Source organism: Taudactylus pleione, unplaced genomic scaffold (genome assembly GCF_031769625.1).
Source record: "Taudactylus pleione unplaced genomic scaffold, aTauple2 ptg000063l, whole genome shotgun sequence".
Taxonomy (NCBI): domain Eukaryota; kingdom Metazoa; phylum Chordata; class Amphibia; order Anura; family Myobatrachidae; genus Taudactylus; species Taudactylus pleione.
Window position 1 is genome coordinate 1,064,706 of NW_028284465.1, and position 15,038 is coordinate 1,079,743.

At 37.8% G+C, this 15,038-nt stretch overlaps 1 protein-coding gene across 1 annotated transcript; it reads left to right on the forward strand.

Moving 5' to 3' along the window:
* Positions 1-4,906: 4,906 nt before the first annotated feature.
* On the forward strand, positions 4,907-5,824 carry LOC148534836 (taste receptor type 2 member 39-like). Its single transcript, XM_088465696.1, has one exon. The coding sequence runs from the start codon at positions 4,907-4,909 to the stop codon at positions 5,822-5,824; it is 918 nt and encodes a 305-aa protein (XP_088321822.1).
* Positions 5,825-15,038: the final 9,214 nt, after the last annotated feature.

Genomic DNA, 15,038 nt, shown 5'->3' on the forward strand with positions numbered 1-15,038 from the left:
CAACATCTCCAGGATGGTCCCCTGGCTGCTCCTGACATCACTGCTGGTGTCTTTTCTTTCCAGCCTGCCCAACATATGGCTCATATACTCGGTACACTTTACATGAAATCTACCCTGAACAGTAACAGCTCTAGCATTGGAGATACAACTCTTAAGCAAATTTTGTAAATGTGCTTTTCGTCTTTTCCACAGGATCCATCACACCATTCCTTATATTCTGTGCAGCCATTTGTCTTATGATTGTATCATTCCTGAAACACATCAGGAATATGAGCAGCAAAGATTCAGGGTTCACTAATATCCAGCTAGACGCTCACATAAGTGCAATTAAACATATGCTCTCTTTTCTGTTTTTTTATGCTCTGCATTGATGCTATTAATCTTCCTACTAGGAGATTCCTCCTATATTTTTTGTGTGTGCACTATTTGTGCATCTGCCTACCCAAGCCTGCATTCTATTATATTGATAGCCAGCCATGCCAGACTGAATCGCTCTCTTCTTGCTGTTCAGTGCTGTGCAGGCTCCAGTAATACAATTGAGAAAATGTTATATTGCTTTATGCATGACGCCTAAACTGTACAGCACTAATAATAACCTCTAATACGGCTGTTAGTTTCACATAGTCTGTAGTGTAGCTGAATTAAATACTTCAGTTCTTTGAATTTTGTTTTTACTTAAAATATTTCTTTACTATTCACTTTAGTTAATCATATTATAAATGAGCGCAGACCCCATGGTTTTGTTTTTGGTTCTAAGTCATTGTCATGTTTTGTGTTTTTGGTTTTGGCAAAATCACCCTCATTTGATTTGTTTTTCTTTAAACTCTGGTAAAAACAGCTAAAATAATGTAATTTGGACTTTTATTTTCAGCATACTGTCACTGTCTTAAACACTTGGCTATTATTATCCCACAGTCAGACAATATTGTCCCATCACTTTGGTGACTTCCATCTATTGACACAGTCTCAAACATTATGTGATTTTTATTGTTCCAGTTGTATTTGTGTTTTTTGCACATTAAACCTTATTTATGATACAGTACTATATGGTTTACTGGGCAGTGCCTCTATTGTGACTTTTATCTGTCTTTTCACTGAAAGAGTAATGCCCAGAAAGTTTATTGACTCATGACTAAAGTTAGAAGTTAAGCATAGGTTCATGGCATTATTATTCAAAAGCTAAGTGAAGTAAGTGGTAGAAGAAAAGTCCCCATCCCAAATAAAAATTAAATCATCTATATAACATCCATAGAACACCAGATTCGCTCCAGAGAAGCCATCCCATATATGTAGGACTTCATTTATGCCAATATAAATATTGGCAAAGCTTGGAGCAAATCTGGTGCCCATGGTCATCCTATGAATTTGTAAGTAGTGGGTGGAGTCAAAAACTATTATGTGTTAAAATAAACCTAATACAATTCAACAGAAATTCATGATGTTTATCAGAGGTGTCAGTGTCCTGTTCTAATATTTTTTTAACAGCCAAAATCATTGCTTCATGTGGTATATTAGCGTAGCATGCTTGGACATCGAGATAAAAAGACATATCCTGGGCACCAAGTAATCTCTTTCAATTTATGCAATAGATGAATAGAATCCCTAATATGTGACCTCAGAGAAACTACATAACTTTGTAAATAGTGATCAACGAAAAAAGATAAATTAGAGGTAAGTGAACCAATCCCAGAAATAATAGGATGTCCCAGTGGTCAAATCAAAGATTTGTGTATTTTAAATAAATAATAAAGCACTGGTGTAATAAGGTGGCAAACAGAAAATTAAATTAATCGCCTCACTATCTGTTGGGGTGAAACGCGTAAGTGGACCCCCCATTTACAGTACCTTTTGACTTGAGCCTAAAGTCACTGGAGTGTCATGTCAGATATGGATTTTCAAGGACACCCCGTTTGCAGTACCTTCTGATTTGAGCAATAAAGACACTGGATTGTTATGTCGGATACAGACCTGCATAGAAAGTGCTGCAAGCGCTTAGGACAACATACGGTGCTTACAAGAGACCCCAGAGGACTCCAGCTGGCAGATCTAAGTTGAATATATGGGAGCCTGTTGATACCGTTTGAGCAGCGCTGCCCGATCTAGGCAATTACTTTGAACAACCCCATGGTACAGGTATACTAGGTGCGGCTACAGCCTGTGATACCAAGAGCCTTGCAACCAGTACTTATGTCTGTTGCTTATCTGGAACTGTTTATATATATGTGATTCCCACACAAACTTTCCATATAGAATATTCTCTACTTATATACACATAAGTAGAGCATCAATTAACTACCAGTAACATCTAACTGTTCCATCAGGAGGTGCTTTTTTTGGGACTATTTTTATTCAATATATCGAAATTTGAAAGCTCAGAGATTGATTTATATAAATCGTGATCTTAATACATTATTATTCATAAAAGCATCTATTTAGGTGTGTGGATATATGTATATTTTGTCTGTATTTTGTGATTAAATTTAATATCATTGGGAAACCTGACTGCTATTTTAATTCTATATTTTCTGCCATCTCACAAATTGGTTCTATCAATAAGTGCAGTCCTACTTTCAGTTTATGGTTTACCTTTCTATTTGGTGTACACACACCTTGATTATTGGACAAACAGCTGGTATGGTAATTTATGATTTTTCCATAGATACAGTTAATTATTAATTAAATATATAGACTTGGTCAAAGTTAGATCAGCGCAATTAAGCACTCAATAAGGATCCCATATTCCGCGTCCGCAATATCCAAAGTGTGGGCGGAAGTAATGAAGTCTGAGGACCCATGGCCAAGACCATAGAGATGTAAAATACCGCAGAGATGACATCTGGTCGAAAAAGCAGCTTCCAGGAATCGGCAATGGATGCACCCTACAGAGGCGGACATGACATCACTAGTCCGGGCGGAGGGACACACGAACTAGCCCTGTGTGGGTGGAAGTACCGGAAAAAGTCAGTGTTTAAACCTTATATTTAAAAAAAGAAATGAACTGGGAGCGCTAGAATATCACCAAAAAATTTAATATAGATATACACTGATAATGAATAACAACATGTATATAAAAAATTATGAATAATGATATGTATAAAAATATATATATAAAAGACGTACTGTGGCCACAGAAAAATCAATAAATATATAAATAAATAAACAATACATGAAAAATAAATAAGTAATAAATAGTAGTTGTGTGAATGATAATTAATCTTAATCCAGATGATAAATGGGGCTGCAAATATATATCTTATTCACTCAATCCATAGATATCATAAATCAGGTAACAATGTCTAAAATTGACACAGAAATATATATAAAAAAGAAAAAAAAACTGCACCTTTAAAGCAAAAATGTAGCAAAAAAAATGTATTCAAGGCAATGTTCTTATAATTGTATGTCCAAATCCATCAGTCCGCATTAAAGCACAAATAGCATGTGAAAAAAATGGTAAATACCATACTGTTCCTGTAACTGTGTGTCTAAATTCACCTGTCCATATTAAACACAAATAGCATGTGAAGGAGAAGGTAAATGTCCGGAGAGGCCTCTCCTATATTCTTCGGCAGGGGGTGGGGCCAAAATTTTGCGATTCAGCGTGAATTGCATCACCACCCTCGCTGCTGGGGTTTCAAAGATGGCTGCAATTGAGATAGGAGGGGTGGGCAGCAGCCGGGAGCATTGCCTGCATTTCCGGGAGGTCGGGAGTGGCACCCAATTTTTGGAAGGCTCTCAACCAAATCGGGAGGGTAGGCAAGTATGCTTATACATAGGATTACCATACTATCCCTTTAATGAGAAACACTCATGAATTACACATGTTCTGTGGCTGATTTAAAGTCTGCATTTTACCTGGTTTTAATCAGCCACAGAACCTGTGCAATTTATGAGTGTCCTGACATAGGTCATCACTTTGTTCTGCATGTGTAATTTCTTTACCTCATTGGTAGAAAAATAACTTATCGGGGCTCAGATTTATTATTATTATATTGTTATTATTATTATTATTATTATTATTATTATTTAGTTGTTTTTAACTTATTTGGCTATATTTTCAAAGCATTGGCTTCTGTAATCTGCTGCTTATTGGTGGGATGAAACTGAAAATTTAAGGCGGCCCTCAGAGTCAGTGAGCAGCACACTTTACACTGAATGTGAGTGCCTCTTTTATATTTTTATTCCTACAGCACATTTATTTTTGTCATGTCTTCTTCATTGGCACTGTATTTTATTATACAATAAACTATGACATTAATTACTGTACACTTTATGAAATTGGAAAACTGTGTACAGATTATATTACATCTCCATTCAGTGTAATATCATTAATAACCCCCACAAACATTAGAAGATTGCTGCTAGGTGCACAAGGAGCTGAGTTTCACATATACCTGACTAATAGCCATTTCACACAGAAAAGCAAATTACCGGGTAGAGCACTTTTACCAGGTAACTTTCTGTGTGAAAGGAGAGGGTCAGCCAGGGTCTTTTGTCTGTATGAAAGGGTCAACCTGGGTCTGTGACAAGGCAATTTATACCCAGGTTTACTTTTTTTAGACAGAAATAATATTTGTGTTGATAGCAAATTGCCAGGTAGGAATGCTTGAACCGGTAATTTGCATTTCTGTCTGAAAGAGGGGGTCAGGTTGGGACCAGCAAATGACTCAGTGATCAAAAGCCGGGTAAAAGCTGGTTTTTAGGGTTAATTTTGTCTGAAGTGTTAAAATGGAATGATGACAAAGCTATTTGTAGATTTGTAACCAAATGTCATGCAAAGCTTAAAGCAAACAACTTTATGCTTAATATAAACTTGCTATACCACACCATACATCAGATCGGTCTAGTTGGTTGTTAGGAAATCAGAGGCTGTGAAATATAGTACTCATCACTCTGTGAAGAAAATATGGATTTTTCCGCTTTTATCCTGTTATCATTTGTCCTCTGTTCTCTGATGTTTATCGGATTACTTCTCAATGCATTTATTGTGACCCAGATCTTCCTTTGGTGGCTGAAGGGTCAAACTCTTCAAACCATTGACATTATCATGACCAGCCTTGGAGTGGTGAGGATCATTCTTCTAATAATTGGTTTCAATGAATGTGCTGTGGTCATTTTCACTCATTCCTTCATTTCCATTGATGCTACTAAGTATACTGTCACTGCTTCAGAATTTGTGTCATTCTGCAGCCTGTGGTGGGGCACCGTGCTCTGCGTCTTCTACTGCGCGAAGATCACAAACTACAGCAACAGATTATTCATGAGACTTAAGATGAAGATCTCCAGGATGGTCCCTTGGCTGCTCCTGATATCATTGCTGGTGTCTTTTCTTTTCAGCCTGCCAAACGTTTGGCTCATGTACTCAGTACACTACATGAATTCTACCCTGGACAGTAACAGCTCTAGCACTGGAAATGTGACTCTGCACACAAATTTTGTAAATTTATTCTTCATCTTTTTCACAGGATCCCTCGTACCGTTCCTCATATTCTGTGTGGCCATTTGTCTTCTGATTGTATCGCTCCTGAAACACACCAGGAAAATGAGCAGCAAAGATTCAGGAGTAACTAATATCCAACTAGATGCTCACATAAGTGCAATTAGAAATATGCTCTCTTTTCTGTTCTTGTATGCTGTGTATTTCATAAGTTCAAATGTGATCACTTTATGCTACCAATCAGAAGATTCAGCCTATGTATTGTTGTGTGTTATTTGTGGCTTTGCCTACCCAAGCCTGCACTCTGTTGTATTAATAGCCAGCAACGCCAGACTGAAGCGCTCTCTTCTTGCTGCTCTGCCCAGAAATCCACCTGACCAAATGTAATAATTGAACCTGTACTGTTTCAGATATTGTCTGTAAGCTGCAAAGTAATTGTATAAATTAGACAGTATCTATAGTATAAATTAATTATACAGTACTGTATGTGTTTGATTTCTTTGAATTTGTTTTTTACATAAAACATAATAGGGTGCAGCAATTCCTGTGCCGCTTACTATATTTGCAAATTTTGTTATGATTATTTTTCCTACTGACTATATGAATTGTGCAAATAAGCAGGAATAGTTGAGAAATTAGTTACAGTAATTTTTACTTTTTCTTACTTTCATCTTTCTTGGAATCAAGTTAGTTGCCTCATTTCATGTCCACTTGTTTCCAATTGTTTTTTCTTATTTAAATGTTTTTTAGTAAAATATCAACTATTACATTCTGTATGGTAAAGGAACGTAGACCAGACTTGGCCAATCTGTGCCTATGCAGCTGTTGTGAAACTACAAGTCCCAGCATGCTGTGCTTCACTTTTGCTACTAAGGAATGCTAAAACTGTGACAGGGCATGCTGGGACTTGTAGTTTCACAACAGCTGGAGAGCCACAGGATGGTCAGGCCTGCTAAAGATGGTTTTCCATAACAAATTCTATAGTACAAAACTACAAACATGTTGCACTAAGTTCCTGAAAAATCAATCAGAATTACACGGTGACTGACTGTAGGCCGCTAACATAGGCTGGGGAAACATTGTATACAATGTATACACAATAATAAATATTTCACTGTTGCTCTTTTAACTTTATGCTTCATGTTATTGGGGAATCCAAATTCCAATTGGTGCAAAAAACATCTAAAAGCTTGAGGAGAAAAGGAAAATTTGTACACTATGAAAATTAAGGACTGATTCACTACGGATCACTATTGCGATCGTGGCTGCCATTTCGCACGCAGATCTGCTGTGAAAATATGCTAATGTTTGCAATCAAAAAGCTGTCTCACAGCCAGCATTGAGATGCCCACTACCACTATCTCACATCCATAATACTTTGCAGTGCTGTGCGTACATCGGGATCATCGAGTAACATTGGTCCCTCACGCACCTTACTCAGAGATGGCTAACCTCGTCACACACAGTGAGTATACAAGCAGCATACACCATCACAGTGGCTAATTTATGCACACCCATGTAATGGCGTTCAAGCAGATAGGCACGCCTGTGTTCCTCCGACCACTCCCCTGTCATCACCCCCAAATACTGACCTCCCATCACTCACTCTGCGAGGGGTTTCTGTGAGCTGTGTAATAGCAGAGTGATCACAATTCTGTGGCTGCGCATGAACACTTCGATGTAGTAGCGCAGTACGCAACAATCGCGTATGCTATCACAATAGCGATCCGTAGTGAATCATGTCAATATCTATTATATAATGAGGCAGGTTCACTCACGGCACTCAGTATTCCAGAGTCCAGTATCAGTCGTTGCCACTCCTCTCTAAGCCACTCATCTGCATGAGGAAAAGTTACATAAGACCTCGTAGCTTCTGCCCAGACTTCTCAGATATCATTCCAGCCAGAACCCTTACTACAGGTCCACAACCAAATACATTTGTGACACCCTTGATCCTAACACTCTCTCCAACTACCGACCCATCACTCTCCTCCCTTTTCTCTCCAAACTCCATGAGCATTTTATTTATTTTGCCTTACAGCCATTCTTTCCTCCCATTTCCTCCTTGACACATTTCAGTCTGGATTCCATTCTCTCCACTCCACTGAAATTGTCCTCAAAAAAGTTAGCAATGACCTCCTTGCTGCCAAATCCAAAGGCCACTACTCTCTGCTCATTCTCCTCAACCTCTCTGCTGCTTTTGACACTATGGACCACCCTCTTTTTTTAAATCTATTTTATTAAATTTTTAAGAAAAAGAAAAAACATTTGCATGAAGAATACATTTTGAGTGTAAATCACGTTATTATACAATTAGAAGAAAAACAATGACAAAAAGTGTTTCCATCACATGATAAAGAGATTACAATGATGTATACAAATAAGTATTGACAATTAATAAATCTTGTTTTACGTTTGTGAGTGATAAAGTACTCAAGAATTGTAAAGTAAAATATACTTCTGAAAACAGTAATTTATACTGTTTAATAACAGAACACCATGCATTTGAGAAGACAGGAGAGGAAGACATATGAGGATGGTGGAGAGGGTGGGGGGAGAATAAGTAGATGAGATGTTATCTCATTAGTCTGACAGTAGATTACATTCTATAAAAGAAAACATATTAGAAAATAGAACATTAAGGAGGCATAGGGGACTCTGGACCTCATTCAGAGCCGCTCGCTATTTGCGGTCGTTCATTTACTAAAAAGGGGTGGCTATTCAAATGAACCGTTCGCTCTTTACAGTCTGTTCACGCCTATAAGTCTGAATGAGCAAGCAAAACTTGCTGTCGAAATTTTGATAAAAACGCCCCCTGGCCGCTCGCATCATACGTCATGTCCGCTATTTATTAGATTAATCAAGTACATCGAACAGCGAATGAACTGCTCGCTATTCTTGTGGCTGGTTTTTCCTGCCACAGTTTTGCGAGCAGTTCTGACAATAAAACAACCAAGTGACTTGGTCAATGACGCTGCTTTATTAATTATGCACACCCATAAAACGCCCGCTTTGACCTTTAAGCACGCCTGCGTTCTGATCTCCACTCCCCGTTTTCAAGCACCTTCCCCTGTTACCACCCACAAACACCTCATTCTGTCACTCAAAATAGCAGGCCCTTGCTATATAGCGAACAAACGATTTTCGGCCGCACTGACTGGTTCGCGCATGCGTACTAAAAACCGTACGCATGCGCAGATGTGCGAACATCGCTCGGAACGAGCGTACAGCCGCTTACGAGCGGCTCTGAATGAGTGCTTCTGTTAGTAATTGCCTATAAAGAAACCATTCAGTTTGTTCAAACACTTTAAAAATTTGAGATTGGGTATGCTGATCTAAGGAATCTATATAAAGATCCAACTTCTTATAAAAACTGATAACACCAGACTCTATATTTGATTGAGCAGATTTTCTATCGAAATATAGTATTTGCAATAATTTACCATGTACCTCTGCAAGAGACAGTGATGATTTAGAAATCCAATGAGTCAGAATTATTTTCCTAGAAATGGTGACTAAAACCGTTATAAAAGATATAGTTGATTTACGAGTGGGTCCTAAATCCCATTCTGAGAAGTTTGCACATAGACAAGGGTGTAGTCTTACCGCTAATAAAGTGTTAACAAATACCAAAACCTTATTCCAAAATCTTTTGATGTGTCCACACTCCCAGATGCAATGTATAAGAGAGGCTGAGGAGATCCGACATTTTGGACATTCCCCTGATTGTGTTGTATTAAATCGGGCATAATGAGCTGGAGAGACATAAGCTCTTTGTATTGTATGTAGGTGAACTTCTTGCAAGTAAGTAGAACTGAGGATCCTCAATGTAGAGTCATAATGTTGACTAAGTTGCATTGCATCTGCGAGTGATGGGACATCTTTTTGCCATTGGAAAAGTAATCTATCCAATTTTCTATCAACAGAAATAGTAGTTAAAATATTGTAAATGTATCTAATTCAATAACATCTATGCTCACAGAGGTTTAAAATAGATTGTAGAGGTTTAGGGTTGACATTCGTCTCCTGGGGAGTTGATCGTAAAGTTGATATTGAGGAATGATAATGCCTCATTTGCAAATAGATGAAAAAATGTGATTGAGGGAGATTATATTTTTCCTTCAGATCCGAAAACTGAAAAACAATACATCCTGGGTCAAATACTTTGGAAGAATCTGATAATCCCTTGTCTTTCCAGATGAGAAAATTAGTGGAGGTAAGAGATGGAGGAAAAGCTGCATTTCCCCATAGTGGAGCATGTGGAGAAGATTGTGGATTTCTCTTACATTTTTTATTAAGAGTAATCCATGCATAGTAAATATCATGGAATAGTGGATTGAGTAGAATGTGATAGGGAATGTCAGAAGCTTTAGTATGGAGAAGTGCACTCGGGGAGTATGGATAAAATAAAGCTGCATCCAACTTGGGATCTGTGAAAGCATTTCTGTCATACAGCCAGTCAGCAGCACATCTAAACAATGTGGATAAGGAGTATGAAGCATAGTTGGGGACCCCCACTCCACCTGCTTTTCTTGGGGCCATGAGCTTATCTAAAGCTATATAAGATTTTTTCCCTTTCCAGAAAAATGTCATCAAAATTTTTTTGCAGACATATAATATCACAATTGAGGAGACCCAAGGGTAGCATCTGCATGATATAGAACAGTTTCGGGAAGACAATGCTCTGAAGAATCTACCCAGAATGGACAGTGGTAATAACCTCCAATTATCCAATCACTCTCCTCCCTTTTCTCTCCAAACTCCATGAGCATTTTGTTTATTTTGCCTTACAGCCATTCTTTCCTCCCATTTCCTCCTTGACACATTTCAGTCTGGATTCCATTCTCTCCACTCCACTGAAATTGTCCTCAAAAAAGTTAGCAATGTCCTCCTTGCTGCCAAATCCAAAGGCCACTACTCTCTGCTCATTCTCCTCAACCTCTCTGCTGCTTTTGACACTATGGACCACCCTCTTTTTTTAAATCTATTTTATTAAATTTTTAAGAAAAAGAAAAAACATTTGCATGAAGAATACATTTTGAGTGTAAATCACGTTATTATACAATTAGAAGAAAAACAATGACAAAAAGTGTTTCCATCACATGATAAAGAGACTACAATGATGTATACAAATAAGTATTGACAATTAATAAATCTTGTTTTATGTTTGTGAGTGATAAAGTACTCAAGAATTGTAAAGTAAAATATACTTCTGAAAACAGTAATTTATACTGTTTAATAACAGAACACCATGCATTTGAGAAGACAGGAGAGGAAGACATATGAGGATGGTGGAGAGGGTGGGGGGAGAATAAGTAGATGAGATGTTATCTCATTAGTCTGACAGTAGATTACATTCTATAAAAGAAAACATATTAGAAAATAGAACATTAAGGAGGCATAGGGGACTCTGGACCTCATTCAGAGCCGCTCGCTATTTGCGGTCGTTCATTTACTAAAAAGGGGTGGCTATTCAAATGAACCGTTCACTCTTTACAGTCTGTTCACGCCTATAAGTCTGATTGAGCAAGCAAAACTTGCTGTCGAAATTTTGATAAAAACGCCCCCTGGCCGCTCGCATCATACGTCATGTCCGCTATTTATTAGATTAATCAAGTACATCGAACAGCGTATGAACTGCTCGCTATTCTTGTGGCTGGTTTTTCCTGCCACAGTTTTGCGAGCAGTTCTGACAATAAAACAACCAAGTGACTTGGTCAATGATGCTGCTTTATTAATTATGCACACCCATAAAACGCCCGCTTTGACCTTTAAGCACGCCTGCGTTCTGATCTCCACTCCCCGTTTTCAAGCACCTTCCCCTGTTACCACCCACAAACACCTCATTCTGTCACTCAAAATAGCAGGCCCTTGCTATATAGCGAACAAACGATTTTTGGCCGCACTGACTGGTTCGCGCATGCGTACTAAAAACCGTACGCATGCGCAGATGTGCGAACATCGCTCGGAACGAGCGTACTGCCGCTTACGAGCGGCTCTGAATGAGTGCTTCTGTTAGTAATTGCCTATAAAGAAACCATTCAGTTTGTTCAAACACTTTAAAAATTTGAGATTGGGTATGCTGATCTAAGGAATCTATATAAAGATCCAACTTCTTATAAAAACTGATAACACCAGACTCTATATTTGATTGAGCAGATTTTCTATCGAAATATTGTATTTGCAATAATTTACCATGTACCTCTGCAAGAGACGGTGATGATTTAGAAATCCAATTAGTCAGAATTATTTTCCTAGAAATGGTGACTAAAACCATTATAAAAGATATAGTTGATTTACGAGTGGGTCCTAAATCCCATTCTGAGAAGTTTGCACATAGACAAGGGTGTAGTCTTACCGCTAATAAAGTGTTAACAAATACCAAAACCTTATTCCAAAATCTTTTGATGTGTCCACTCTCCCAGATGCAATGTATAAGAGAGGCTGAGGAGATCCGACATTTTGGACATTCCCCTGATTGTGTTGTATTAAATCGGGCATAATGAGCTGGAGAGACATAAGCTCTTTGTATTGTTTGTAGGTGAACTTCTTGCAAGTAAGTAGAACTGAGGATCCTCAATGTAGAGTCATAATGTTGACTAAGTTGCATTGCATCTGCGAGTGATGGGACATCTTTTTGCCATTGGAAAAGTAATCTATCCCATTTTCTATCAACAGAAATAGTAGTTAAAATATTGTAAATGTATCTAATTCAATAACATCTATGCTCACAGAGGTTTAAAATAGATTGTAGAGGTTTAGGGTTGACATTCGTCTCCTGATATTGAGGAATGATAATGCCTCATTTGCAAATAGATGAAAAAATGTGATTGAGGGAGATTATATTTTTCCTTCAGATCCGAAAACTGAAAAACAATACATCCTGGGTCAAATACTTTGGAAGAATCTGATAATCCCTTGTCTTTCCAGATGAGAAAATTAGTGGAGGTAAGAGATGGAGGAAAAGCTGCATTTCCCCATAGTGGAGCATGTGGAGAAGATTGTGGATTTCTCTTACATTTTTTATTAAGAGTAATCCATGCATAGTGAATATCATGGAATAGTGGATTGAGTAGAATGTGATAGGGAATGTCAGAAGCTTTAGTATGGAGAAGTGCACTCGGGGAGTATGGATAAAATAAAGCTGCATCCAACTTGGGATCTGTGAAAGCATTTCTGTCATACAGCCAGTCAGCAGCACATCTAAACAATGTGGATAAGGAGTATGAAGCATAGTTGGGGACCCCCACTCCACCTGCTTTCCTTGGGGCCATGAGCTTATCTAAAGCTATATAAGATTTTTTCCCTTTCCAGAGAAATGTCGTCATAATTTTATGCAGACATATAATATCACATTTGAGGAGACCCAAGGGTAGCATCTGCATGATATAGAACAGTTTCAGGAAGACAATGCTCTGAAGAATCTACCCAGAATGGACAGTGGTAATAACCTCCAATTATCGAGTAAAGAAGTTATCTTTGCTATCACAGGAGTAAAGTTTTCTTCATATAGTCTGGAGAGATCTGTAGTGATCTGAATCCCCAGATATTTAATCTTAGCAGTAGCTACATTGAAAGAAGATATCAATGGGGATTGTGAAAATTAACTTTGGGAGTTCCCTAGGGTGAGGAGTTTGGACTTGGCAACATTGATACAATATCCTGCTCTCTTCCCTAATTAATGAATAGTTTGGAGAATATCGGGTAAGGAGGAAGTGGGATCTGAAACAAAAAGTAGCATATCATCTGCAAACAATGCAAGCTTCAGTTCAATGTTGTCAATCCGGACCCCTTTGAAAGTTGTGGATGCTCGCAGGCCAATAGCCAAGGGTTCGATCACTACAGCAAATAGGAGGGGGGAAAGGGGACAACCCTGCCTTGTTCCTTTACATATATGAAATGGTGTAGAGAGGATTCCATTGCAGGATATCTGTGACTGTGAATTAGAGTATAGCAGTTTAATCAAGGTAACAAACGGTGTACGTGTACCATTTAAAAGATTTGTTAGGAGCTTACCTGTTCTATTGCCAAATTTATAGTATCTATAATTAACTGAGAAGAGGTAGTGATAACCCATATTCTGCATGGACTCGTCAAAATGAGTTTTAGAGAGAAGGTATTGTTGTTTAATTTGGGGATTTGGTTGCATTTTGTATTGCTAAAAGGCTAATGACAAAGCATCTTGGAATTCCATATAATTTATGGAGTATTTTTTCTTATTAGCAGAAACATGATATAATTTTGCCTCTGAGTAAAGCTTCTGCTGTCATCCAGAATAATATTGGATCAGTTTCTAGGTGTGATAGATGATCTGTTTTATAAATTTCCCAAGCAGATTCTAACTTCCGTCGAAATTTGAGGGATTTGGTGAGATAGGTTGAGAATTTCCACAATTTAGGAGAATCATGGGTACTATCTGAGGTGTGCAATGAAGCTGATAACAGAGCTTGACCTGAAAGAGTGATTGGTTCAATCTGTGCATCGATAATGTTCGGGAATAGGGATTGTAATATCATTATATAATCTATCCTCGCTAGCGTATGGTGGGCAGCTGATAAGTTATTGAATTCCCTATCTTTGGGATGAAGAGCTCTCCATACATCTACTGTATTAATTGTAGAGTTTCAGCCATCATGGGAACTCCCAGCTTCGGAAAGGTGAGTTTACGTGAAGGTTGTTGGGATTTGTCAAGGAGAGTTGAGGATACTAAATTGAAATCTCCACATAAATTTAGTGGATCGGATAATAAAGGAGAGAGAAGAGCTATTCATTTTTGGAAAAACAATTTGGAGTCTACGTTTGGGACATATATGTTGCAAGCAAATATAGTCTATTATCAATTTTAAGGGAAACTATTAAATATCGACCCTCTGAATCCTCATGAATCTGAATGACCTCAAATGGTATGTGTCACTTTATTAGAATGGTTACTCCTCTAGCCTTAGAAGTAAATGAACTATAATCAAGTACTGACCAACCCAACATGTTCAACTTAGCTATTTCTAGCGGAAAGAGGTGGGTCTCTTGAAGAAATGCTAAATCAACATTTTGCTTATTGAGGTATAACATGATCTTTCTTCATTTTGCCGGAGAGTTAAAGCCTCCTATGTTCCATGAGCCTATGTTTAAGAAAAAAGATAAAGTAAATTTGATATAAACAACCATAAATACAGAGATGTAATCATATGACTTATGTATAGCTGAGAGGGAAAGAAGGGAAAGGGAGGACATAAGGGGGGAGACAAGACAATAGAACATGACAAATTATCTGTGGTCACATAAAACCATTGTAAATATAAAAAGATATAACAGCAAATAGATGACCACAAGCTTCCGGACAATATAACTATATAGGTAATTTATAGTGCACAAACATATAAGACCTAACAGTGAATGGAGGTGGGCTCCAGCCACTCCACCCAGACATAAGTGTAAATATAGATATGTGAATCCTCATATATCTTCATAAATAACTGTAGAGGGAGGAAGAAATTGACTCGTCTAGTTGATATAGAGAGAATAACAATGCTTTTAAGAACTCACATTCAAATTAAGTGAAATAGATTATGTCAGCAAAATAGACAGTAACTTTTAAAAAGAA

What these genes read in the sequence shown, in the direction of transcription:
- LOC148534836 (XM_088465696.1), top strand. Translation starts at nt 4,907, where the DNA reads ATGGATTTTTCCGCTTTTATCCTGTTATCATTTGTCCTCTGTTCTCTG.